Source organism: Saimiri boliviensis, chromosome 2 (genome assembly GCF_048565385.1).
Source record: "Saimiri boliviensis isolate mSaiBol1 chromosome 2, mSaiBol1.pri, whole genome shotgun sequence".
NCBI lineage: Eukaryota > Metazoa > Chordata > Mammalia > Primates > Cebidae > Saimiri > Saimiri boliviensis.
Genome location: NC_133450.1, coordinates 180,218,336 through 180,244,754, shown reverse-complemented (window position 1 = coordinate 180,244,754; position 26,419 = coordinate 180,218,336). Strand labels below are relative to the sequence as shown.

The 26,419-nt window shown below is 44.1% G+C and overlaps 1 protein-coding gene across 4 annotated transcripts in view; it reads left to right on the top strand.

Moving 5' to 3' along the window:
- Window positions 1-26,419, top strand: part of MOB3B (MOB kinase activator 3B) — a 233,722-nt gene that overhangs the window by 155,933 nt on the left and 51,370 nt on the right. For all 4 annotated transcript variants that reach the window (XR_012516608.1, XR_012516609.1, XM_074394953.1 and 1 more), the window contains exon 3: window positions 22,601-22,803. Coding sequence is in view for 2 of the 4 variants with exons in the window: in XM_074394953.1 (XP_074251054.1) it covers window positions 22,601-22,803 (203 nt within the window). In the remaining 2 variants the exon portion in view is untranslated. The remainder of the gene's footprint in view (window positions 1-22,600; window positions 22,804-26,419) is intronic.

Here is a 26,419-nt window from a genome sequence, read left to right as displayed (position 1 = left end):
TACTCAGTGTGTTAAGGGGAACCTGGGGCTTTAGGCAGAGACACCTGTGTGGAAAGAGAATCGATGTGATAGCTGAAGCCGTGGGTGTTCACACAGCCGGGTGTCTTTGAGCCTCTTAACTTTTTTTCTCTTTTCGTGACTCATCGCATGTTAAAGCCGTCCAGGAATTGACCTGGTAAAATGTGGTGGCAATAGTAACAAATAATAACATTTACAGTGCCCGACACTGTGCCAAGCTGTCAACACAGGCAATGTCACTTCATCATCCATCTGAACTATGGAAAAGCTGAGACTTGGAAAGATGAAATAATGTGCTCCAGGACATAGAGTTGATGAGGGGATGTCAGAATTAGGAACCCGGGGCTTTCTGACTCCAAAGCCCCAGGAGAGAGAATGCCCACTCATATCAGGTTATCCACCCCTCTTTAATTTAATGTTACTGTTTCACAGACTTGGCTCACACTTGTAACCCTAGTGCTTTGGGAGGCCGAAGCTGGAGGATTGCTTGAGCGCCACAGTTTGATACCAGCCTAGGCAACATACAAGACCTCATCTCTACAAAAATAAAAAATTAGCTGGACGTGGTGGTGTATTCCTGTAGTTCCAGCTACTCAAGAGGCTGAGGCGGGAGAATTGCTTAAGCCCAGCAGGTTGAGGGTACAATGAGCCCTAATGGCGCCACAGCACTCCAGCCTGGACAACAGAGACCCTGTCTCTTAAAAGAAAAAAAAAAAAGTTCCAGGGCAATACCTGGAAGGAAAACATCTTTAATTCCATCGCGAAGTCAGGCAGTGCCACAAAGGGGCCCGCCTGGAGCACGATGTCTGGTGTTGCTATTCAACCCAGATCTCTACTGCCCACAGCTGGCTTGGTGCGAAGAGGCACTTAGCAGAATTGCAGGGACACTCAGGGTTCTCACTGATCCCAGGAAGCACAGAAAATGGAGGCAGCTTCTCAGTCTTTTGGCAGAGAGACTTGCGGCCTCACGACTCCAGCCTCAGGGGAGATGTGTTAAGTCTTCAGCAGTCCTCAGATCATCAGGGCCGGGGAGGCAACACCAGGAGGCAACAGCCATCTAGTTTTGTGGGAAATTGAGTCTCAGAGCCATAGAATGTGAGGTCCAGAAGGCACCTTAGGAATTACCTAGGCCAAGATTTTTCAAACTTTAATTTTGTCCAAGAGAAATCCTACCTAGAACTTAAACACTCACTATGGATAGATAAGAGGAAAACAGGATTCCTTGCTCCTCCCACCATTCAGCAGCACCTCCGTGCCTGCAGTAGAGTTTGAGGCTCACTGATCTCAGCTGCGTCTGTTGTCATCGCAGGAGCCTGACACATAAGCGAGGTTAAACAGGTTCCTCCAGAGCTCATCCGGATCATTAGCCCAGTGAGAGGAAGTGAGCTGGTGTGCCCCAGATGATTTCTAGATCTGAAAAGGTGGAGTTGGCTCTGCCTCATCCCACCCCCAGGTTAAACTGAACTTCCTTAGGCAGAGTGGAAAGCCCCAGGCATCTTCTTTGAATGGTTGATGGCATTTAGGCTGTCTCAACTCCCTCCTGTGAGATTAAACCAATCCCTTAGGAACTATGACGGGGTGGTGGATCCTGAAATAGCTTGAAGGGCTTAAGAGCGCTGGACTAAAGCAAGAACAAGGGTGATTTGCAATGCTGGGGGCGGGGGAGGGGAGAGGTCAGAAGGTGGACCACCTCCACTCCTCCCACCATTTGGCCCAGAGTCAACCTTAATGAGAGAGTTTAATACGGTATTTGTTTAACCTGGAAAATGCCCAATGGTTTCAGCCCTTATAGTATAGAAATCCTAAGTCCTATCTCTTTTCCTGTATTTGGCTCCTCCCCAGAACTTTGTGATTGGTTCCAAGAGAGAAAATAAACCTATTTGGTGGAGAATGGCAGTGCCCTAAAGTTGCCCTGCTAGTGGTGCCTCTAGACCTCGTGGTGGGTGAGGACTTGGACACAACTTGTAAGATATGGGGTTGACCCAGCTTTTCCCAGAAGGGCGTGGGTGGATTCTGTTGAACTGGCACATCAGGAGTTTCACTGGGGTTAATGTTTTAACCATTGTGTCAATATACTTAATGACACTTGTTTGAACATTCTATGACAGAGTGGAAGCATTTTTAACTAGGAAGTTTTGTTTTATTTTTAAGTGAGAGAATAGCAGTAAGATTTACCTAGGTACACTTTGTACTATATTGGAAAGTTTACATTTTTGAAAAACCAAATATATTTAGACCAAAGAAATAGCTAGACTTTATGCCTGGAGAGCTTTGCAGCTCTTTCAGTTCCTTATAATCATTTCAAGAGCGAAGGGTCTGTTTCACTCTCCCGGTGCTTCCTGGACTGTGTAGTTTTTATCTGGGAGATTCACCACTGGGGGCTTTTGTTCAGAACCTGTGTTGGACTGAATGGCTTTGGACCAGGTCTCACTGGGTGTCTTCTGCTGCTATGGTGAGGTGAAAAGGCCTGAGCCCTCACAGCCCGGCTCCTCCAACACTTTGGGGTGTGACCTTGGGTAGGAAACTTCATCTTCCTCTGTCATTTCCTCATCTGTGAACGGGGGATGAGGGTAGTGCCTGCCTCTTGCGGTTGTGATGAGGACTCAGTGAGGTAATGGCTGGTCCTGGTTCAGAGTAAACCCTCAGTAATTATCGAATATTGTTGTCACTGTTACCACCAACACTGTCACCCCACCGCTAGCTGTCTCTTTTACCAAAAACTCAAGTCATAGGATTTCAGAGTTGAAGGAAACCCTAGTAATTCCTAGAGGTGCATTAGAATCCCCAAGGGTGCTTTAAATGTAATCTGTTCCTGAGTTGCACACAAGACCCAGTAAATCACATGGAGGTCTGGAAATCTGCTCTACTGAGAAGCAGTGAAGGAGATTGTAATGTGCAACCAGAGATGACGTCCCCTTTCCCTTTCCTGAATCCCCTCTCCAACAACCGTCGCAAGAAGTCTGTGGACTTCTCTTGAACACCTCCTGGCCTGGGGAGCTCATTATCACCCGAGACAATGCATCCCATTTTGGACACCTCAGGTGTTATAAATTTATCTTCATATTGACCTAAAGGAAGGGGCTGCTTCTGACCATGAGGAGGCAGAACAGAGTAATGGAAAGAGAGCAAGCTTTGAGCTTTGAGGTCAGAAGACGTGGGCTTGAATTCCACTCTAGCACTTGTCAGCTTTGTGGTCCTGGATAAGTGGCTTGCAATTTTCTTCTCCCTTTCCTCTTCCAAATTACCTTCTTTCAAATGTTTGAGCCCTATCCTTCCAGTCTTCTCCTAGCCTCCCTGAGGGATAGACCTTCATTTCCCTTATCACTTCAGTCCCATGCCCAGCTCCGCCCATGCACATATGATACTCCAAAGATGCATAGGATTCCCCAGGTGTGGTTCTGGGTCGGGGACGCATCAGGGCTGGCAAGGGCTGGGAGAATGGGCCAGAAAGCCAAAGAGTGAGCTACGTGGGGGGAAGAAGAACACAGACTGGCATACCAGATTCCCAGCCCTCAGCTCCGTGGTCATTTGGCCAGGCTGACCCCTGGTTCTGATAGTTCTGGGATGAAACCATGGCTTTTACCCTTGTGCCAGGAGAAGTGATGAATATAATCATTCTGGCCACATCATCAAGGGAGCTAGATGGGGTCAGGGCCAGCTTTCCCTCCTGTTCACTTTGTCCCGAGCTGACAGCAGAGCTTGCTGGAGGGTAGGTAAGCAGGAATATGTGTCCCTTTTTACCCTTCCCAGATGGAGCATCCATCTTTATGACATCATTCCCTCCCCCACCTCAGATTCGGGGTATCCTGAGAACCAAAATGCCTGGGTCATCCTCAGTCACACACAGGCTTTTCAGTCTGGAAGCAAAGACTCTTCTACCCACTGTGTAGGTCAGAAAGAGAAATGCCAAGGTTTTGAGATCTGATTTCTGACCTGAAGATCCTTATTACTAGATACTTGTCTTCAGAAAGGTTGTTTAACCTCTCTTAGCTTCAGTTCCTTCATCTGTAAAAAATTGAGACATAACTAGCTCAGAACTCATAGATTACAGGAAGAATTAAATGATATGGTGTATATAAACTCTTAGTCTAAGTGATTGATATGTGTCGGCTTCTTGGGGGAAGGAGACGTGAGGGTGAATGATTGATTTGTCACCCCACCACCTGTGAGAGCAGAGCAAGACAGGCTGGGCTTGCCCATCACTCTGCCTTTCAGCCCCCTGGGGGGACCTAGGGTTCAAATGAACATTGGCATCCACATGCCTGTAAAGCTGACCAGCGTTACCCTGGGGCAAATCTAAATAGAACCTCAAGGGAATTTGAATTTTACAGAGGAAACGTTAAAGTCTTAGAGAACATTTTGCTGGTTTTTAAAACTTTTTATAGGTCACAGCTCAGTAGCCTTTCAGCTTCATGAACTTTGCCAGTGTTTTCCATTTAGCATAGAAAGTGTGGTCAGATTTGCGTAAACTTCACCTGGGAACTTGTTTGAAGCACGAGTTCTCAGACCCCTCCCCAGACACACTGAAACTCTGGGGGTGCAGCCCAGCAGTCTTTAATGAGTCCTGCAGGTGCATCTCAGGGCTCCCATTTGAGAACACTGGTCTAGGGGTTAGCAGGGTGGCCCGTCCCTTCTCCCCTTCCTCCTACTCTTGGCAGTTTTGAGGTCCTCATGACCAAGCCCGGATCTCTAGCTATGTATTTTCAGCACTTCCATAGTGTGAAGACAGCTCCTGAGAGAATGACTCATCATCTCGTCCTGGGAGATTCATGTATTCATGTCACAGCAGGTGTAACCCAAATCCAAGCCTAGGCCTGGAAAAGAGTTAGGAAGCAAACATCTGGTTTTTGGGTTTGTTTTTTGTTTTTTGTTTTTGAGACAGAGTTTCACTTTTGTTACCCAGGCTGGAGTGCAATGGCGCAATCTCGGCTCACCACAACCTCCGCCTCCTGGGTTCAGGCAATTCTCCTGCCTCAGCCTCCTGAGTAGCTGGGATTACAGGCACGCGCCACCATGCCCAGCTAATTTTTTGTATTTTTAGTAGAGTCGGGGTTTCACCATGTTGACCAGGATGGTCTCGATCTCTTGACCTCGTGATCCACCCGCCTCGGCCTCCCAAAATGCTGGAGTTACAGGCTTGAGCCACCGCGCCCAGCCAAACATCTGTTTTGAATGTTCAGACCGCCACATCAGCTATCTCCCTGCACCTCAGAGGCTTCCTTCCTGATCTCCTGACCACAGTAATAGTTCCCTGATGGCTAATGATAATAGCAAATACTTATCAAGCTCTATCTCTTTTGGAAAATACCATTCATTATTTTTTTTCCATTTAATCCTCACAACAGCCCAACAAGGTAGATGCTATTAATATCTTATGTCCTTCATGGCAAAACAGCCTCAGAGAGGCTAAATCGTTTGCCCAGGATTGCATAGCTAATAAATGGGAGATGAGAGACTTGAGTTCAAGTCAGACACCAGATTCTGTAAATTTACAGCCAGATTTCCTACTTGGTTAAGCAAGCTAGATCCTTCAGCCGGGAGTATGCACAAAGGAATATATTCTAGGTCTCTGATTCTTAAACTTTATCATGGATCAAGATTACTGAAGGTCATCTTTAAACGCAGATTGCTGGACCCTAGTCCCCAAGTGTTAGATTCAGTACTACTAGATTGAGGCCTGGGAATTCTCATTTCTAGCAAGCTCTCAGATATTGCTGGTGCTGCTGGTCCAGAGAACACACTGAAATAATCCCTTCTCTAGGGCGGTGTTTTCTCAACCAGGGCTGTACATTAGAGTCATCTGAGGAATTTCAGATTCAATTGCTGTAGTGTGAAACACTGCCATTCTATTTTATTAATGCTCCCCAGATAATTCTAATGCACAGCCAGCGTTAAGAACCACTGCTGTACTCAAAGGAAGACTACTAATTGCTTTTTATAGCTTTGGTTCTTGAGTCCTGTGTCCATGTTTCTCCAACGGTGGCGTGCATGCTGCCAGGAAACTCATTGTGTGCTGGGGGTACTAACACTGCAAGATAAATAGTCCTCATTAATGTCATTTCAAAATTTAGGGGGATTTTAATGTTTTCTATGAAACAACATATATTATGGAGTATAACGTGAAGTGTTCATGAACTATTTATGTAAAACGTAATGTAAATGGGATTTCGTCCACTTCTAAGAATCTAGCCAAGGAAAATTGTCAGACACCAACTGCCAAAGATAGGTACAAAAAGAGTCATCTAAGTATTGTTTTGAGCCTTTGTGATGGCTATATGATGATTCACTGTTGAAAGAATGTCTAATACTCATAACGTCAAATACAAAAAGGAGGATACAAACTGAATATATAGTACGATTCTAATTGTACTTTTAATAAAACTATGCACACACACACAGAAAAAAAGAGAGGAAGGTAACACAACGGAATATTACCAGTGATTTTTTCTTGATGGGATTATGGGTGATAATGATGTTTATACTTGATAGCATTTTCTAATTTTTTTTTTTTTTGAGATGGAGTCTCCCACTGTCGCCCAGGCTGTAGTGCAGTGGCACAATCTCGGCTCACTGCAATCTGTACTTCATGGGTTGAAGCAATTCTCCTGTCTCAGCTTCCTGAGTAGCTGGGACTACAGGTGTGTGCCACGACGCCCAGCTAAATTTTTTATATTGTTAGTAGAGACCGGGTTTCACTGTGTTGGCCAGGATGGTTTCAATTTCCTGACCTTGTGATCCACCCACGTTGGCCTCCCAAAGTACTGGGATTACAGGCGTGAGCCACCAAGCCCAGCCGGCATTTTCTAGTTTTTTAACAATATTACTTTTATGATTAGACCAAAAGAATTTGTGTAGGCAGTCACCTACTCTTGTAAATATATGTTCCATAATATCTGCCTGAAATACAAAGCATACATTTGTAGGTTAGAAGTTTTTTCAGAGAATTAGAAAACATCTTAAAATTGTTCATTAAGGTCCCAATGGGTGCCAATGACTTTGGGCCCTGGAAATGTTAGAATCATCACAGGAAACTAGGGAGATTGTACTGGGCAAAAGGGCTTTTGCTCTGCAGAGTGTTTCTTGCTCTGCAAGGCAGCAGGTGTTCCTAGAGGCCTCTTAGGATGCGTGGGGTGGGCGTGGGGCTTTTAGCCTCTCCTCTAGCGAGTACGTACTCCTTCACAGTGCTTCTGTGTGACATCACCAAAGCATCCACTGTAATTAATGTATCATAGATCAAATGCACCCTTGTAAAGGGAATTTAGCAAGGTTCATATAGTGTGCAAATATGCAGGAGGTAAGAAAGTCAAGCATATGTAACTTGAGGACCACCTATAAATATTAATAAAGAAAGAACATATGGAGAAAACTCTTGTATTGCAAAACACGAAGCCCATGTGCCTTCATCATCCTCAGAAGTCTGTTTATGCTCCCTGGGATTCCCTTCAGAAAATAAGCAAATGATGCCTTCCGCACATCTGTGTTAAATGGAGAACCAAAAAGAGGGACTGCCCCACGCCAGTGCTTGCTGGGGCTGGGAGAACAAAGAAGCTGAAAGGAAGAGGTACTCAAAGACGGTGTTACTAGAGTAAAGATTTTCCAGTACGGCCAAAAGACATTTTTTTATGCAACCAAGCCTCACTTGGCCTTAAAAAACAAAAGTGTTTTGGCCAGAGCTTGAATAACAGCTGGGACTGATGGCTCAATGTAAAGGAGCAGGTGGCAGGCCAGTGGACCCCACCCTGGGGTGGCCCCATGGTGGACAGAGCCCCTCCTCCCTAAAATGGCAAACACCTGTCCCAAGGAAGGCCACCTAGCCAGAAATGCCCACCGTCTGCTGTAATCAAATTTGCAATCACAGGCAACATTTTCTCTCAAGGGGTCCAGGCTGGCTATATAAATAAATGGAATGAATAGGGCTCCTCAGGTGAGTAGAGCATCTTCCATGTATGAGGAACAGACATTACTGAGCTGCTGCCATACGGGAATCTCAGTCCACTTGTGCCAGGTCTTCCGAGTTATTCCAAGGAAGCAAGAATTCTTCATCTTGGCGTTATACTTTCCAATTTCTAAATGTTGGCAGCATTTTTAAAATATTAAGTAGTCCAAAGAAGACAGTCCTGCGGGCTGACTTTGGCCTGCAGCCATCAGTGTCTCATCTCTGCTTATGAATGTCACGTTCTAGAGAGGCCATTGCTTTAGTCACCTGCGTCTTCTTCCTCCTCTTCCCACTCCAGCCTCACCACCACCAAATTCCAAAAGATCAGTTTCCTGAGCTTGGAGATTCTTCTCCTCAAAAGTCGTGTTTCTTAAGGACTTCAAAATTGGCTACGGGTCTAACAGTAATTTATTTCCGTTGAGGACTTTTTAAACTCCATGACTGACCATTGAGAGGTACTTTTTGGATGTTGAAGTTAATTGAGAAAATAATTTTAAAGGAATTGCCTTGTTTTTTTAGGGATAGAGGGTATATTATTTGGGAAGTGGATGCTTCAGAAAGGGTGGGATCTAGGTTTAAATCTAGCTTCACCACCTGTATCACTTAAGCACGTGATGCAGCCTCTCTTAGTTTCTCATTTTTTTTAAAAAAAAACCTTTAGACAGATTACATTACACGGAGTTTATTCAAGCAAACAATGATTCATGAATTGGGCAGCCCTCAGAACCAGAACAGGTTCAAAAGGTCTCCAGGGCTGCTGCTTGGTTGGATAACACTTATGGCCAGAAAAAGCAAAGTACAAAAAATAGAAGTGATGTATAGAAATAGCTGAATTGGTTACAGCTGGGCATTTGCCTTATTTGAACCAGGTTTAAACAGTTGTCTGTCTGTGATTCAGCTGCTGTGATTGGCTAAGACTAGGCTACTTGCTGCAGGAGTAGGAGATACCCTGTTTACACATCAAGTTGGGTTCATTATGTACTGAGAAACCTTTAGCCCAAACTTAAAGTGGAGGAGGTGGCTTTAGGCCAAACTTAATTTAACAGTATTTTTTCATCTACAAAATAGGGAAAACAACTGCAGAGTTTGTTGGGTTTTGGGGGTTAAGGATATTTACATGTCTAGTGCCACTAGATGCTCAGGAAATAGAAGTTTCTCTTGGGAGCCAGTGTAATTGAGATTTTTAATTGCAAATGTTAGAATGCAGTAAACACATAAAACTTTTATATATTTAATTTTAGAACTTAAGAAATCCTTTATAATCAGAATTTTCTTTGTAGGTAGGTAGTATTGCAGTTGAGATGGGAGAACGTGGAAAAACAGAGAGGGTGAGAGGATGAGCCTTGTGGGTGTCTGCACCTGGGGGAGGTCCTAAGGTCAACTTCCCTTGCTGCTGACTTAGGGATGACATGACCTTATCATTCAGTTTAACTCTTTTGCTTATTGCTGAATCCCTAGTACCTAGCATGGCACAAAACAAATAAATGTTTGCTATTATTATTTTTTTAATTAATTAATGAACAAAGGATATATAATGGGAGTTCTATTTGGCAAGGATAACTCCTGACTCCACAGCTCTGTTCAGATTCTACCCTGTCACAGGCAGGGCCAGCTTCACAGGCATGAAAGCTGCACTCATAGGGGCCCCATGCTTGGTTTAAGACTCTCCTGTTGCCATCTTGAAGTGCTTAATTATTTTTAAACAAGGAGCTCTGCAAATTATGTAGCCAGTCCTGATCAGAGCATAACAGTAAACACAGGAATGTCAGTGCATAAATCAAAATGTATAAACTCGTGGTCTCTGGAGCCAATCAAATATTTTTGACCCACAGAGTGGTTTTTTTAATATAAATAAACTCAATATAAATAAACATTTTCCTTAGAATAGTTGATTTATGAAAAACTTGCATAGATAGTACGAAGAGTTCCCATATGTCCCTCACCCAGTTTCCAATATTGTTAGCATCTCACAAAACATTTGTCACAGCTGAGGAAGTAACATACGAAATTACTGTTATTGAACTCCACACAGCATTCAAATTTTGCTCGTTTTCCCCTAATGCCCTTTTTCTGCTCCTGGATTCCATCCAGGATACCACATTACATTTAGTCAGCACATCTCCTTAGGCTCTTCAGACTTCCCGTGTTTTTGATGAACTTGACAGTTTTGAGGACTACCAGTCAGATATTTTGAAGAATGTTCTTCAGTGTTGGTTTCTGTGATTTTTTTTTTTTTATGGTTAGACAGGGCTTATGGGTTATGGGGAGGGAGACCATGGAAGTGAAGTGACTTATATCAGAGCCATATCGTCTGAACACGATTTGTCACTGTTGATGTTAACCTTGATCACTTGGTCAAGGTCATGTCTGCCAGGTTTCTTGACTGTAAGGCCACCCCTCCCTTATACTGTACTCTGTGGAAGCAAGTCACCACGCATAGCCCACACTCAAGAGTGCCATCTCTTTGAACAGGGAGTATTTACATAAAAATATTTGGAATCCCACTACACAAGAGATTTTTCTTTTCCCTATTTCCTATCCAACCATTTATTTATATCGGCATGGACTCACAGCTATTTACTTTATACTTTGGGTTATAATGCAAAACTACTCCTTTTATTTATTTGCTTAGATAGTTCCAGTTTTGGCTGTTCAGGAGCTCTTTTCAGGCTGACTCCTGTGTCCCCATTGTTGTGGGGTTTTTTGTTTGTTTCTTTGTTTGTTTGTTTTTTGACGGTATTTCAGTCTTGTTGCCCATACTGGAGTGTAATGGCGTGATCTCAGCTCACTGCAATCTCTTGCCTCCCAGGTTCAAGCGATTCTCCTGCCTCAACCTCCCAAATAGCTGGGATTACAGGCATGCGCCACCATGCCCAGCTAATTTGCCATTTTTAGTAGAGACGGGGTTTCACCATGTTGGTCAGGCTGGTCTCGAACTCCCTACCTCGGGTGACCCGCCCGCCTTAGCCTCCCAAAGTGCTGGGATTACAGGCATGAGCCACCCCACCCGGCATCATCGTGTTTTTGTTAGCACTTACTTTCTTAGTGTTTTCCAGGTTAGTGTGTTAGTAAACACACTAAGGTGTTCCAGGCCATCTTTTATATTTCCTGCCTCAGTCCTAGAATCAGCCATTTTCTCCAAGGATCCCTGATTCCTTTTATTTAAAAAAAAAAAAAAAAAAGGTATTGGTGGCTGGGCACGGTGGCTCATGCCTGTAATCCCAGCACTTTGGAAGGCCAAGGCGGGCAGATCAGCAGAGGTCAGAAGTTCAAGATCAGCCTGGCCAACATGGCAAAACCCCGTGTCTGCTAAAAATACAAAACAAGATTTAGCGGGGCATGGTGACACATGCCTGTAATCCCCACTACTCGGGAGGCTGAAGTAGGAGAATTGCTTGAACCCAGGAAGTGGAGGTTGCAGTGAGCCAAGATTGTGTCACTGCACTCCAGCCTGGGTGACGGAGCAGGACTGTGTCTCAAAAACAAAACCCCAAAAAAATGGTATTGGAAACCAAGCTCCATATGTTGCATGTGCTCAGTGCCATGAGAGTGTTTTTCCTTTCTTCTTTTTTAATTTTTAAATTTGAATTTTTATAATTAAGCTGTCAGCTTGTAGAGTCAACTTCCAGGCTGATTGAACTATATTAAACTAAATAATGCTAATAAATAAAATGTTTGAAAATATTTTAATATTCTCAAATTAACTAAAATTTAACCATGGGGAGTTTTCATATAAGAATCTAGATTTCTGGATTCTCTTGAAAAAACCAGGAAGTCTGGCAGTCCTAGACCTTTATTCCTGCTGGCCAACACTCAGCTGAGGTTTAGAGGCTTTTTTCCTTTCCTGCGCAATACAACTCTCCAGGCTGGCACAGTCCATGCCACTCCCAATCATATCACTCCCGGCCTACTTTACTCACTCATGTTCCTTTATAATCCCTGAAGGCATGTGAACATGTGATACCTGGTTTAAGACATATTCAAGTAAATAATTTACTTGAATTGGTTCATGAATTTAGCTTGACTTTGACCCCGTGATAAGGTTTTATAGCTACATTTCTGGTTTCATCCCTAGCCCTTCACCTTACCTTCACTGGATCTTACATGCAAATGCAGTGACTCACCGTTTCTTGTTCAGTGCTGCCTTAAACCCTCCATGTCAGGTGGAAAAAGTCCTCAGCATCCACTCACAGTCTTTCCCTCAGATCCTTTTTGTCTGGAGAGGATCCCCCAACAGTTGTATTCCTTTCTCAGATTCATTTCAGAAGGGTTACTGTTCCCTTTGGCTCTGCAAAGGCCCCCCTCAAGTTGGGCTCCAACTGTTGTTCTTTCTGGGTCCCCCAGGCTGTCCAAAGAGGATCAGTGACTTTGCTCTCTTCTTCCTTGTCCCCACCTCCTTCCACTATGTATCTCAGGATGATTTGTCAACTAAATCTGGCTTATTGCAGACTTTAATAACTCTGGAAAACTACCTGTCTGACACCTTTCTATTTAGATGAAAATAACCACATTAATACAAATGCACAATACAGTCTGGAGAGGGACATGCTTCTTCCCTGAGGATCAGTGAAAATGGGATAGATGCATTTCTCACTGAGATCTGCAAGGTGTGAAGAGATAACTGTATAGTAATGTTTATGGTAGTCTTGCTGCCTTTGACATGGCTTGGTTAAACATGGGCCTATAGCAATTCCACGGAGATCTTTCTACCAAGCAGTGGTTTTCAGATTGTGACTCAGGGGCCAGTGCTCAGAGTTGGGAAATGTAAGGGGAACTCAAGCAGGGGGAGCTCTTCACCACTCCCACATCACTCAGGTTTCTATGGTCATTTGTTTTTTTCACTGGCCTAGTCTGTTCAGGCTGCTACAACAAAACTACCACAAACCGAGTGGTTTATACACAACAATATTTATTTCTCCAAGATCAAGGTATCTGGTGAGGCTTTGCTTCCTGGTTCATAGATGACAGTTTTTGCTGTAACATCACATGGAGGAAGGAAAAAGGACCCTCCTTTTTAAAGGCACGACTCCCATTCACGCGGTGTCTGCCTTCATGACCTAATCACCTCACAAAAGGCCCACCTCCTATTACCATCAGCTTGGGGATTAAGATTTCAACACATGAATTTGAGGGGGGCGTAAGCATTCAATCCATTGCATTCAACTCAATCATTACTTATGAAGAACCACTGTGCTCGGGTATGCATTCAGTGCCAGGTTATCACTCTAAACAAGAACGATCCCTGATATTGCAAAAATTTTAGTCTCCTGGGAGACAAAAAAAAGACAATGGACTGTTAAAGATGATGTGGTAGTATTGTCATGGGAGAAGTAGCGGGTGTTATGATATGCCTAACTAGACTGAGAGTGAGCTGGGCAGAGAGGACATACTAGAGGAAGTGATAAATTAGTTGCGGTTAGAATAACAAATGGGAGTTAGTCAGGCAAAATGGAGAAGCTGAGGAAGAGGTTTCCAGCTGCCAACCCTCCAGTATGTAGCAATGCCCAGAAGCAAGTGAGCAAGAAGATTGTAGCTTCAGATGACTGGAGTATTACATGCAAGTTGGGAGAATCCAGAGGTGATGGTGGACCCCTGCATGTGTGAAATCATAAAGGGTCTTGCCTGCATATAAATAGCTTTGATTTCACCTTGGAAGTCGTAGGAGGCTGCTTTAGAGTTTTATGCAGAAAAACAGACTTCCTGGTTATATTTACATATTAGGAAGATCCTTCATCTGCCAAGTGGAGATTGAAGAATGCAGGAGTAAAGAAAGGAGGCTCAATCACAACGGAGCTGCATAAACCAGGCAGGAGGTGAGCTAGGAAACAGGCAGTGGGGCTGGAGAGCAGCTTGGAGATCAGCAACTGTTCCAAACAAGACTTGGTGTTAATTGCCCTCCACATACTGGAGGAAAGATTCTACTGGGGAATAAAGCATAGTTTTATTTGTGAGGATACCCACAAGATCAATCCATGACAAAGAATCTGGCTTTCAAATTCTGTCTGGGGCTCGTGAAAAAAACCAGAAGATCTGGCAGTCCTAGACCTATACTCCTGATCAAACTCCTGGTACCTCAGCCTAACTTTCCAAAACCAGTGAAATTCATTAATATCCTTTTCTCAGCTCTGTCTCATTAGGCCTATTTGGTTTTCAGCAAACTGGTCAGGTTTGCACTGGCTAGAGTTTGTTTCTAATGACTTTTATTGTCAATCCACAGTGAATACCCTTCTTGGGTTTTCTGGGGTCTTTCTTAATCTACTGCTCCCTTCACATCCGTGCTGTGACAGCAGGGGACAAAGACTGCCATCTGAGAGCTGGGGATGCTGATGAGCAACTCAGAAGTCGGGCTGGGGGTGGGAGAAGGTGTGACAAGCAGGCACACTGGACTCAGGGTTGCTCCTTGGGGTGGCTGAAACAGCGCTTCCTATGCCCAGCACATGGCATGTCTGAAAGAATTAAGAATCTCTGGAGAACATATAATCACATACCACTGTTTGTCTTTCTTTTGGCCCAACCACCATGATAACAGGCTGGAGGACAGCACAGACCGGCTGCGGTGGGGCAGAGGGAGGGAGCTGGAAAACAGAGTAGTAGCCAGTTTATTTCTAAGCATTTGCAGCTGTCAGCTTGTTTGGGGAATTTTTTTTTCTCTTTTTTTAGGCAGAGGAACAAAGTCCTGCTACACGAGATTGTTTTTCTTGGCATGACGAACAGACACTTTCTTGAGGAACGTACTGAGATAACACAAAACATCTGCTAAGAGGAATCAATCCTCATAGCTGAATTTTCATCAGCATCAGCAAGAACATGAAGCTTCTCTCTCCCTCCCTTTCTCCCTGTGTGTGTGTATATATATACACACACAGAGAGAGATATATACAGAGATACACAGATATTGTAATATATTTTATAGAAAGATAGATCAAGAGTCAGGAGAATGGATGGGGATGAAGGGACAAGAAAATAGGAGGAGGAGGATATCTATTATTAAGAAACATCTGTGGCGTTCATGCGTTTTGTTTCGTTTCATTTTGTTTTGCCTTGTGATCCGATTGCATCTTGTTTTGCAAGTATTTTGGAAATGGTGTGTTCTCAGCCACACTGCCAGAGGAGGTATGTTTTCTTTTTCCATGTGTGTGGGATGTTGTTTTTATTCGTGAACTATTGAGAAAGTGATTTTTATGACTTGTAGAGGGATCTTCACATCCCTCTTATTACTGGACTCTAAAGACGGAAGGGACAGCACAAAAGCTCTCAGACGTGAGTAACAGTTTGAAGGAGAAATGTGGGCACTTCTGGTTGTTATTGACATTCCATCAGGGGTCCCAAAGGATTGGCCAGGACATCAGGTTTCATCATGTGTCCCTTGGAAGCTCCTTGGAGAGCTCACATGGTATTCCTATTTCTTCCAAGTACACTTCCCAAAAAGAGTTTATCCTTTGGCAAGAAGGCAGCTTCACCTGTCCTGTTTCATTTGCCCTCCTGCCCCGCTGTCTTGGCATTAATTCAGAAGAGCCGTCTTCCTAGCATTGGTAACATCTGCTGCCATTCGCCAGATGCCTTCTGTGTGCCTGCTGGCATGTGCTTCTCATTCAGTCCTCACGGTCTCATGAAGAGCTAGGTATTATTATCCTCATTCCTCAGACAAGAAAACTGAGGCTTTTGGAAGTTAGCAAAGTTGCTTAAGGGCAAGCAGCACAGAGGTCCCACACCAGTAGGATTGAGGCCAGAGCCAGGTGCTTCACCAGTGTCCTAAACCCCCAGGACGTACATTTGGGAAAGTGAAAGCCAAACTACCCTTTCCACCTTCTAACAAGTTTCGTTTCCCCACTCATGTCCGTTGTACTAGGGTGAGATGAAAGGAGCTCAGAACCCTGCAAAGCTTCCTGGCAGAATGGAAAGAGCATAGGCTCTGAGACAGATAGACTTGAATTCAGATCCCTCTGCATCACAAACTCACTCTGTAAAGCTCAAATCTGTCCCTTAGCTCTCTGAGCTTTGATTTAAGGGTATGCACATGACACAGGAGCTCAACTGTCATTCCAACAGTCAGCAAGTATTTATTCCATACCCACCCTGCTCCAGGTGCCAAGCCACTAAAAAGACGTCATCTGTGAGGAGGCTGGACAGCATCCCTGCCCTCACAGAGTGGCCAGTCTAGAGCAGGTAACAGACCTGAAACAGGGATTCCCACAGACAAGTGTGGAATTACCATGTGTGATCTGTACAGGAAAATTTCAGGAGCAGAATTGCAGAAACCGGAGAAGCTGAGTCTGGGGATAATGGGAGGCACTGAGCCAAGCTCTGAAAAAAGAAGAGGCATTAACCAGGTGCTCAGTAAAGGGGGATATCTGCCAGTTGTTTGCAGAAATTGAGGTGTTTAGGGGCAGTTCTCTGGTATCCCCAGAGACAACCTTTTGGTTCTCACTCTTCAGAGCACCAAAGCCCAGGTCAGCCCAGCACTAATCACAGACCAGAGTCTCATTCCCAAGTGTTGGCCTCTCTCTTCAGAAGAAAAGGGAAAATGATGAAAATAGGAATGATTAACAGCCAGCCCAGAACACACCCCTCCACGCCACAATCTCCCGGACCTTCGTCAACCAAAGCATTTCTGCATATTCTAAGGGACTTGTTCCTTTTATGGCCTCCTTAACAAGGAAAAATAAGTAACACAAGCCATTTAGGCTACTTATTTTCTTTCAGAGGTGCCTGAAAAGGAAGAATTGAATGAGATGTTTGAGGGCTTAGTAGAAGGGAGGGGCAAGAGAGAAAGAGGAGGAAAGAAAAATGGATTGAAGTGCAGAAATTACTGGAATTTTTATTAAATTTTCTTGGTGAGAAGGGATATTTACTAAGTCAGAGATGAAAGGCAAATCTGCATGGGGCCCCAGAGAAATTATTATGTTTCATACTCGATTTAGCTCTCACACTGAATGTGGCTTGGAGATCAGAAAGTTGTGGTTAGACACATTCATAAACTCAGCAGGGCTCTGTCAGATGCGGGTTCCTGCCCGAGTACCAAGGCTTCCTGCGCAGCAGAGACAGGGCTGCAGGGCTGTCTCATCAGGCCTTCAGGAGAGACTCCAGGCCTGCACGCTCCTCACTCTCCACCCTCACCCCAGCACCCTGTCCTGCCTCTTCCCCAGCCTGATTGCCCAGAAACTCTCGTCTTGCTTTGAGTCTAACTGGTGGGTAGACTTCTGCTACAAACTTACGTTAGTGATTGGTTTGGATTCTGGCCTCTGCTCAGGCATGTCGCTCAGCTCACTCCAAAACCTGAGCTCAACCAGACATGTTTCAGGTTTATTAACTCCATCTCAGTACTGATCCATTTGCAGAGAGTGAGCTACCCCTCCTGACCCAAGGCCATCCAGGCCCAGGGTTATCCTTGGCCACCTGGATATCCATCCCTGTCTGTGGCGCACTAGTCTGAACACACTTTTTCAATGTGGGCCAACGTCTTGGAGTCTGAAATTTCCCAGCTTTTAGTCTAAGAGTCACAGGTGGTAGTTCAGGATGGGATAGAGAAAGGGCATGTTCTGAGACTCAGTCAGTGATTGCAAATCACTTAGAGATCTTGTGATCAAAAGTTGTTTTCTATATCATCAATACAGGCACATATCTAACAGTTTGGGATGATTGCTGATGGTTTATCTGGATTATTATAAGACTAGTCAAAATTTAACTCCAAACTCTTAAGATATTCAGACTATTTCAGTTAAGATTGCTGGTTAATATTGTCTGGCATTAACTTTCTAATTGAGTACAGTGACTGAAAATTAACTTTCATCACCTGAAACAAAAAATAAAAGATTGAAAAGAGAAGAAGGAAGGTTTCAATGGTAAAAAGAAAGTTTCTGATTTTTTCCTTTCCACATCCTGGGCTGGATCACAGTGTTCCTCATTGCAGAATTTTCTCTTCTCCCCAAAAGCAACATGCAGCCTTCCATGCTAGGACTGCATATATCAAGAGTCTGGCAAAAAGCTATGCTGCGGGCTTTTTTTTTTTTTTTTTTTTTTTTTTTGCCTCCTGCAAACAGGAGATGATAGATTCACATCTTGACTAAATATGACCACTGCTGTTTTCTGATTCAATTTTGATTGACGAAGTATTCCCTGCCTTGCCTGTACCAAGTGCTTTCAAAGGTGGAATCAAAGTATAACACAGTCCCTTTGTTCAGAGAACTTGCAGCAGTGTAAGACATAAGTTTGAGAAACTAGTAGAAAATAATGCAAGGTAGATTATACTCCAGGGGTTATTTAGTACCTGCCACTGTAAGTTCTTTGCAAGTTCAGAATTGATGTATTAATGTCCAGACTCCCATCCTGAAAATAAAGAGGCAGGAGGAATTTAATCACAAAGTGTGTTACAAAGACCATGTGGTCAATGGGATACCAAAACTAACAATTCACAATGGAATACTCACTATCTGCAAGGCAGTAAGCTAAATCTTTTAGATGCTTATGTATTTAATCCGCACACAACCTAAGCTACAAATAACATTAAGATATCCCATTTTTCTTTAGGGATGAGGAAACTGAGGCTTAGAGACACTAAGTCATCTGTATATGACTACACTGTGAATAAGTGGTAAAGCCAGAAATGAAGCCTAAGAATTCTGACTACAGACTCTGTGGTTTAAATTGATAGCTATTATGAGCAAAGGGGAATCCAGAGTTAAAGAGGACTGTGTGTCACAGATGTCCTCAGATCCTTTACTATGCTTGGGTACATTGTAAACCTCTGTGAAAGCAGCATTTTTGCCAATATATTTGGCCTCAGAATCCTCTCCTTTTAGCCAAGAATCTCTCAAGATGAGTGATTTTTAAAATACGTAATGGGAAATACTGAAGTGGCGGGTCTGTCGTATCTTATGTACTAAGAGGCAGAAGGAGGGCATTGGCTATGGTCCTGATGTTGGGTCAGTTGTGCCATGTAGACCACAGGTTGCATGTTGCTCAGACCCAGCCATGCACAGCTCCCCAGGGCCAGGCTGCCATTGTAGCTAGCCACGTGTCCATTTGAGGTGATCCAGTTGCCTTTCTTCTTCCAGCTGCTGAACTGGATTCTTTTAAAACAAACATTTTTTGAGCTCCTTCCACAAGCAAGCTAAGTGCAGGTCATAAAATGGTGTTCTTGGCTGGACAAGGTAGCTCACACCTATAATCCCAGTACTTTGGGATGCTGAAGTGGAAGGACTGCTTGAGCCCATGCGTTTGAGACCCCCCCTGGTCCCCTGCCAGGCAACACAGTGAGACCTTGTCTCTACAAAAACATTTTCAAAAGTTAGGCAGGCATGGTGGCATGTGCCTTAATTCTCAGCTACTTGGAAGGCTGAGGCAGGAGGATTGCTTGGGCCAAGAGGCTGAGGCTGCAGTGAGCTGTGACTGTGACACTGCACTCCAAGCTGGGTGACAGAGTAAAACCCTGTCCTTAAAAAATGAATACATAAAAATAAAATGGTGTTCTTGTCCCTCACCTTCCTTGACACCATAGAACCTGTAAAATGCTAAAGAAAGAAAGTATTTTGAAGCCAAATCTCTATCTCCTTTTACCTGTGTGGCCTGGGGCAAATGCTCTAACTGAGCTAACCCTCAGTTTCCATTTTTTTAAAAACTGAAATAATTCCACTACTCAGGGTGTCAGTGGGATTAAATGACATTGTACACACACAGATCAGCTCTCATTTAGAATTCTCTTTTCTTTTAGTTATTTAGTGCAGATTGGACACTTCCTTGCAGCACCATGAAGAAAGAAAACCACTTCAAATCAGTCGGTTTTCATGAACTGGCTCTCTGGAGCCTGCCAGGAAAGGGAGTGCATCAGCAGGCTGCATCTTGTTCTATCTTGCTGCCATGAGGTCAGTTACACAGAATGAGAAAGTTCCAGAGTCTGCAGAAGAGGTGGACATCTGGGTCTCTCCATCTGAAGGGACAACCTCTTCCAAGTCCCACCCTCTGAAGAAGGTTTATTTAAAACACACACACAAACACACATACATCTGAACATCCGTAAGGCAGAAGAGAAAAGGGTGAAAACAGCATACAAACTACAGAATTGGCCCCTGAGCCATCAATAAATAGATGAATTTTTCAAATGCATGTAGCTTTCCTGTTCTTTACCCGGCACTCTGTGAGCTGGATTTTGTCCCTGGCTGAGCAGTGGGTTCCCTAGGCTCCCGAGGGCTCCCAGCCTCTGGAGTTGGCCTGGGGTGACTGCAGTACATGCTGAGCATGTCGCGACTTGAACCATTTGCAGCTTTTGCTTTTGAAGAATGAATTACAGGCAAGGGACAGAATGGTGGAAGAGTGGGGCCTGACATAGCAGCCAGAGCCACAAGATTCTGAGCCTCGGGTCCCACCTACCCGAGGAGTTCGGCTGGGAAATAACGAAAGTAGAACTTCCTCCCGAAGTTCCTATGAAGTGCCAAGCACAGTCCGGATACTATTATAAAAACAGTACAAAGTAAATTTGTTTATCGGTTTTATAATAAAGTTGAGTGATGAAGACTCAACTAAAGATCTAGTTTCAAATCCTAGCCCTACTACTTACTAGTTACAGAGGTCAACTTGCCCACAGTCATACAGCTGGAAGGGGAGCAGAGTAAGAATTTAAAATCCTAGCCCTACTACTTATTAGCTACGTAGGCAAGTTTGCCTACGTAGCTAGTGAGTAGTGGGGCTAAGATTTTAAACTCAGTCTTCCAGATTCCCAAGCCAACTGCTCTAAAGCCATAGCCCAAAAATGGATACACAAGAGGAAAACCCCCTTCAAGGCCCAGAGACAAGGTCAGAGGCCAGTTATGGAAGGGAAGGTACAGCCAAGATTTCCAAGCTGAGCAGAGGCAGAGATGGGGGGAACAAAGCAGCTTGGAGACCATCTAAAGGGGGGCCAGCAATTGCCATGAGCATCCTCAGTGTGTCCAAGACTGTGCCTTATCTGTAGTCAGTGTGGAGGGTATGGGGCCTGGTGGTAAGGGACACACAGATAAACCGGCACAGCTGATAGTCCTCATGTCCCCAACTTTGGGATTTTAGAGTCAGGCTGACTTGGTTCAAATCCCAGCCCTACCACTTTTTAGCAACCAGAGTTCATGCCACAGAGCCTCTGGCATTGTCACCAGGTGGGACACAGGACTCCCCTTGTGAAGAGAACATACCTACCTTAGAGGGAATTCCATCACTTCTGGGACTCAGGCTTCAAAGACTCCAGACCCTCTCCCAGCATGGCAGCAGCAGTTCTGCAGGCTCCATCTCCACGGAGAAAGCAGCCCATAAACTCTGCATGCAGCTGCCCTCCACCTTCTCCTCGACTCTACCTCGCCCTCAACCCCAAATCCCAGCATCTGTTGCCCGGGCAGTCAGCTGCCAAGCTGTGCCAGAGCCTCTCGCTGTGTTCATTTGATAAGTTGCCACTTCGTTGCGAAGAAAAGCCCGCATCAGTGCTGGGACCCAAGGGAGGCAGATCTTGTCACTGCCGCCTGCCAGACTGTTCTGTCTCATCCTGCCCTGGGGTCCCAGGTGATCCCATTACAGTGTCTCACCAGACAGCTGCCACTAGCTTTCTGTGGAGTAAAGGACAGCAAAACTCCAGGCTTCCTCAGGACTTGGGGCATGCCCTGTGCACAGCTCTACAATTTTGCTGAAAGGCTAGTGGTCATTTCTACCTTTCCTTGACAAGGGTAATTCTTTTCCTTGTAACAGCAGACCCTACCTTGCAGAGAGAAGGGAGTACATTATCATTTAATAAGTTCTCACTATGTTCTAGACACTGTAGGAAGATCTTACGTTAATATCCTCCCAGCCATGTCAGGAAGACCTTATTATCACCACTCTTTTATAGATGAGAAACCAAATGTCAAACACCTTGCCCACAGTCATACAGCTGGAAGGGGAGCTGAGCAGGAATTCGAACAATGTCTGTTTAGCTTAGGAACCCATTACAACGTGTCACCACTTAAGGAAAGTGTAAATAACAAGACAGCGTAAGCAGCCTTTGAAGGATGAGGGCTTTCGATCCTGCAGTTTGTTGCTTTGAGGGAGCTGGGAGTAGTCATCAGACAGGAAATCTGAGTGACTCTGCTGAGCACTCACCCTTTTGGTGTTATGAAAAAAACGACCTCCTCCCAATTCTTACCTTCCTCAAAGAGATGAAGGGGGAATCTGTGTGATCTATGATCTGTGAAAGTTATTGAATTTGCCCACCTAGGAAACAGTATATCTCAGGAAAAGCTTTGCAAACTGGTAGCTTGCAAAGTACCAATATAACTTAGAGGGGTGTTTTATTTTGACTCATGGTACTTTTTAAAACTTCAAATTAATTGCTAATGTTTAAAAAATGCAGCAGGTCTACATAGAACTCCAAATTTCTGAATTACGTTGAAAAATTAGAAGCTCTAACAACACTGGGCCTCCCTCCCTATATGGCCAGTGTTGGCTGCAGTCACAGCAATTGCTTCCTTTGATGGGGAGGTAGTTTTTTCTAGTTTGCTAACACCACCCCCACCCCCACTCCCTATGACTCCTGTGACAGGGGTACCAGTCTCCATGTAGCATTGCCCTCAGACGGTTTTCTGGTATCAGGGGAAAGAAGAAAAGGATCTTTCCTGTCATGATTTCATTCTTTCTTCTTTTCTTCTTCTCTAGGCGTTCCCTTTCCAAAGAACTTTCTTCAGATCTGCAAGAAGATCCTGTGCCGCCTTTTCCGGGTCTTTGTCCACGTCTACATCCACCACTTCGACCGGGTCATCGTGATGGGTGCAGAGGCCCATGTCAACACTTGCTACAAGCACTTCTATTACTTTGTCACAGAGATGAACCTCATAGACCGCAAGGAGCTAGAACCTTTGGTAAGTGTCACCATGCAATAATGATACCCAGGTCACCCCAGGAGCTCAGCCATTTGTCACAGTGCATTGTCAATCCCTGAAGAATGCTCACTGATGGCTATTAGCCAGAAGGCTGCAGAAGTGGATGGTGTTAATATCCACTGACACCAAATAAGTGTCCGAGATTGCTCTGCAAGAGGTGGCAGAATGTGGTGGGAATATAATAGTTTGGGTCAAAGGGAGTAGCTTTAATTTGCAGCTCCAAAGTCATTCTTCCACTTACAGAATTCCTTAAATGGGTGTCTTTGATATATTATCTCTCACTGTTGATCAAAGATGATCAGAAACATTTCTTCAGTCAGCAAACAAATCTTTAGCACCTGCTATGTGCATACAGTCAGATAAAACTGCCTTTGAGCAGCTTTTACTCCAGAGGTAGTGACGGAAGTTAAGCCTTAAGTAAGAATACAGTTTTATGGGGACTTTGCTTTTCACACTGAGTTTTCTGTGATGCAATTTCAAAGAGATGTATTAGAATAGAGAACATTTGATCTGATTCAATCCTTAGTGTTACTGTTCAGGTAAATGAGGACTACTTTCATTTTCTTCCTAAGCTGTCTTTCCAGCGGCACTCAATCTGTGCTTTAGAAGGCAAGGACCCCTAAAAACCTCACCACCTTTTGCAACCTGCAGCATCTCAATGTGGATGCTTTCATTTCATCTGAGTTTATTTGAATGACCAGAGTACTAGGGCCAGCTGTCCTCTTTTGCCACCCTGTATCCCTTTGTCTCTGTGTACCTATTTTAAAACACAGGTTTTATTACTTTTAGTTTTTATTTAAGACGGGGTCTCACTCTGTCTCCCAGTCTGAAGTACAGTGGCGAGATCATAGCTCACCATAGCTCACCCTCAACTCCTGGGTTTAAGCACCTTAGCCTCCCAAGTAGCTGGGACTACAGGCTGGCATGGCCTCTTTTTTTTTTTTTTTTAAAGAAATGGGCTCTCACTATGTTGTCCAGGCTTGTATCAAACTCCTGACCTCAAGCCCTTCTCCACTCTTGGTCTCCCAAAGTGCTGGGATTACAGGCATGAGCCACCACGCCTGGCCAGGTTTTACTCTTTTTTAGGTATGGTAAAGCTAGCAGATCAGATGACTGTCATCAAAAAGAGAATTTGTTATGCTCACACATCCCAGGAGAAAGAGCCATGCCACACCACAAGTGAGCACACGGGAAAGCACCAGGGCTAGTCAGGAGACAGAGGAAGCAGAGAAAGCATGGGCAAGAACCTTCACTGTGCTTTTCATAGGAAGGAACAGGCTAGACAGGGTAAGCAGGTTTAGGGTTGGCTAATTTGAATAATCTCCAGAGCCTAGGGGTTATACCTAATTATCTGGTACTTGGCCCTAGGGTGGTTAGTGTGAGACCCTGACCATGGAGGTATTTGGGGCGCAGGCTCTGCAGGATTGGTTTGTATTGCTTGTTGTGTAAACAGCTTGAGGGCAAATTGTTTACCGTCACTAGGAATTGGCTAGCTCTGGGAGGGGCAGTCCCTCCAGGGTCAACAAGGCCCCTTTGATGTTAGAGAATCAAAATGCAAAAAAATAAAAAATATGTTTAATACAGTACAGTACCTGTACCTGGCAAAGAAGATGGTGAATTTCACGTATCATCTTTAGTGTTTTTCACCTTGAAATGTATCGTGCTATGAGACTATATGGCAAATATATATACATATGTATGTATATTGCATTACCCAGTAGTCCTGGAACAAAGCAAGACTTTTTTTGTTTTCCTTGAGATGGAATCTGACTCTGTCACCAGGCTGGAGTGCAGTGGCGAAATCTCAGCTCACTGCAACCTCTGCCTCCAGGTTCAAGCGATTCTTCTGCCTCAGCCTCCTGAATAGATAGGACTACAGACACCACCACACCCAGCTAATTTTTGTATTTTTAGTAGAGACAGGGTTTCACCATGTTGACCAGGATGGTCTCTATCTCCAGACCTCGTGATCTACCTGCCTTGGCCTCCCAAAGTGCTGGGATTACAGGCATGAGCTACCACACCGAGCCAAAAGCAAGACTTTTTGGAGTACACTTGAGATGCCTCACATCTTTACTTAAAGAAGAGCTCCTTTTCTTCATTTTCTTTTACAAGAGCTTTCTAGAAGGCTCTCCGGGGCAGGAACTGAGTTGTCTCTGAATGCAGCTGGACAAATAGTATGGAAAGAAGCTACAATTCATTGATGGCTGCGTTTTATAAAGGCTGTTTTAGGTAAGCAGCCACTACAGGAAGATAAGCTTGTGCAAACAGCTCAAGAGAGTTAAGACTGGAAACTGTTGATAAAGCCAGTTTCAGAAAATGTCAAGGATAGAGGAAAGATAGACAAGGGCAATGTAAATGAACTGCAATCACCTAGATGGTTTCAGTTCAGTTCTCTTCTGTGACCATGTTCAGGTAGATGGAAAATACCTTCTCCAAAGGCCCACAAGAAGGAAGAGGCTGTGGGAGCACTCACACTTTCAGTTTCACTGAGCTAAGGGATCAGAAACACCAGGATAGAGCTGAAAGTCAGTTTCTCCTTTATTCCTAGAAGCATAAAGACGACATTGTAGGATAAAGCTGAGTGTCAGTTATCAAGTAGAGAAAGGCTTTCTTTGCCATCAGAAAACTCACTTATTTTCTATAATTGAAGGAAGGGCTCCAAAGCAGTGCCAGGAACTAAAGTCTCAGAGTCACAGAATGGCCTCAAAGAAGCCCGTATCCTAGACAAGAGCCTCTTTGGGGGCCTGGGAGAAAAACTTTGATTAGGTTAACCAGAAATTTTGTAACAGTGTAAGTGAGCAAGAAAGGTACCAGGTTTTATTTCCCCAGAAGTTTATATTTCTTTAAATCTTGCTTGCAGTGGTATACTTCGTACATTTATGTGTTAATTATAATTACAGGGAAATTCATTCTTATAAATATTCATACTTTTTAAATGCTTAATTGTCTGAACTTATATATTTGTTTTATACTAATCAAAACCTATAAAGGAACAGAAATAGATATTAAGAATGTTTCTGAGGCGAATCATATGTCAGTTTCTGGACATTTAGCACATGGAGTGTCCATTAAGAGTAGACTGTTTATGGCTTGTGGATTGCTATTGCTGAAATTACCATTTCAACAGTTGACAGCGCCAGGACACCTAACTGCTAATACTGTTGCAATGCACATACTCACATTAGGCATAGCATCTCAAGTCAACACATTTTTATTTGTTTGCATATATTGATACTTTATATATGCAACTCAAGTTGCTCAGATATTCTACGTACATAAAAAATTTATGCTCTCAAGAAATTTACAATACAGTCTGAAAAATATAGTAAATGTTACCCATTTTTGGCCCTCAAAAGATGAGGAAGGAGTCAGGCATTTGGCTTCACATTCTAGTTGTACATTCTTTAGAATCTAACATAGCTGGGGCCAGAAGGGCAGCATTTGTCCAGCCAGTTTCCCTTAGAACATCGGCATTCCCAGAGTTCCCACGCCACCGGTGGGACATACTTGGTGTCATGCCTTGGGATTCCACAGTATGGAACTCAGAGACCCCACCCCCGCCACCGCCTCATGTTTCCCTCCGCCTTGCCTC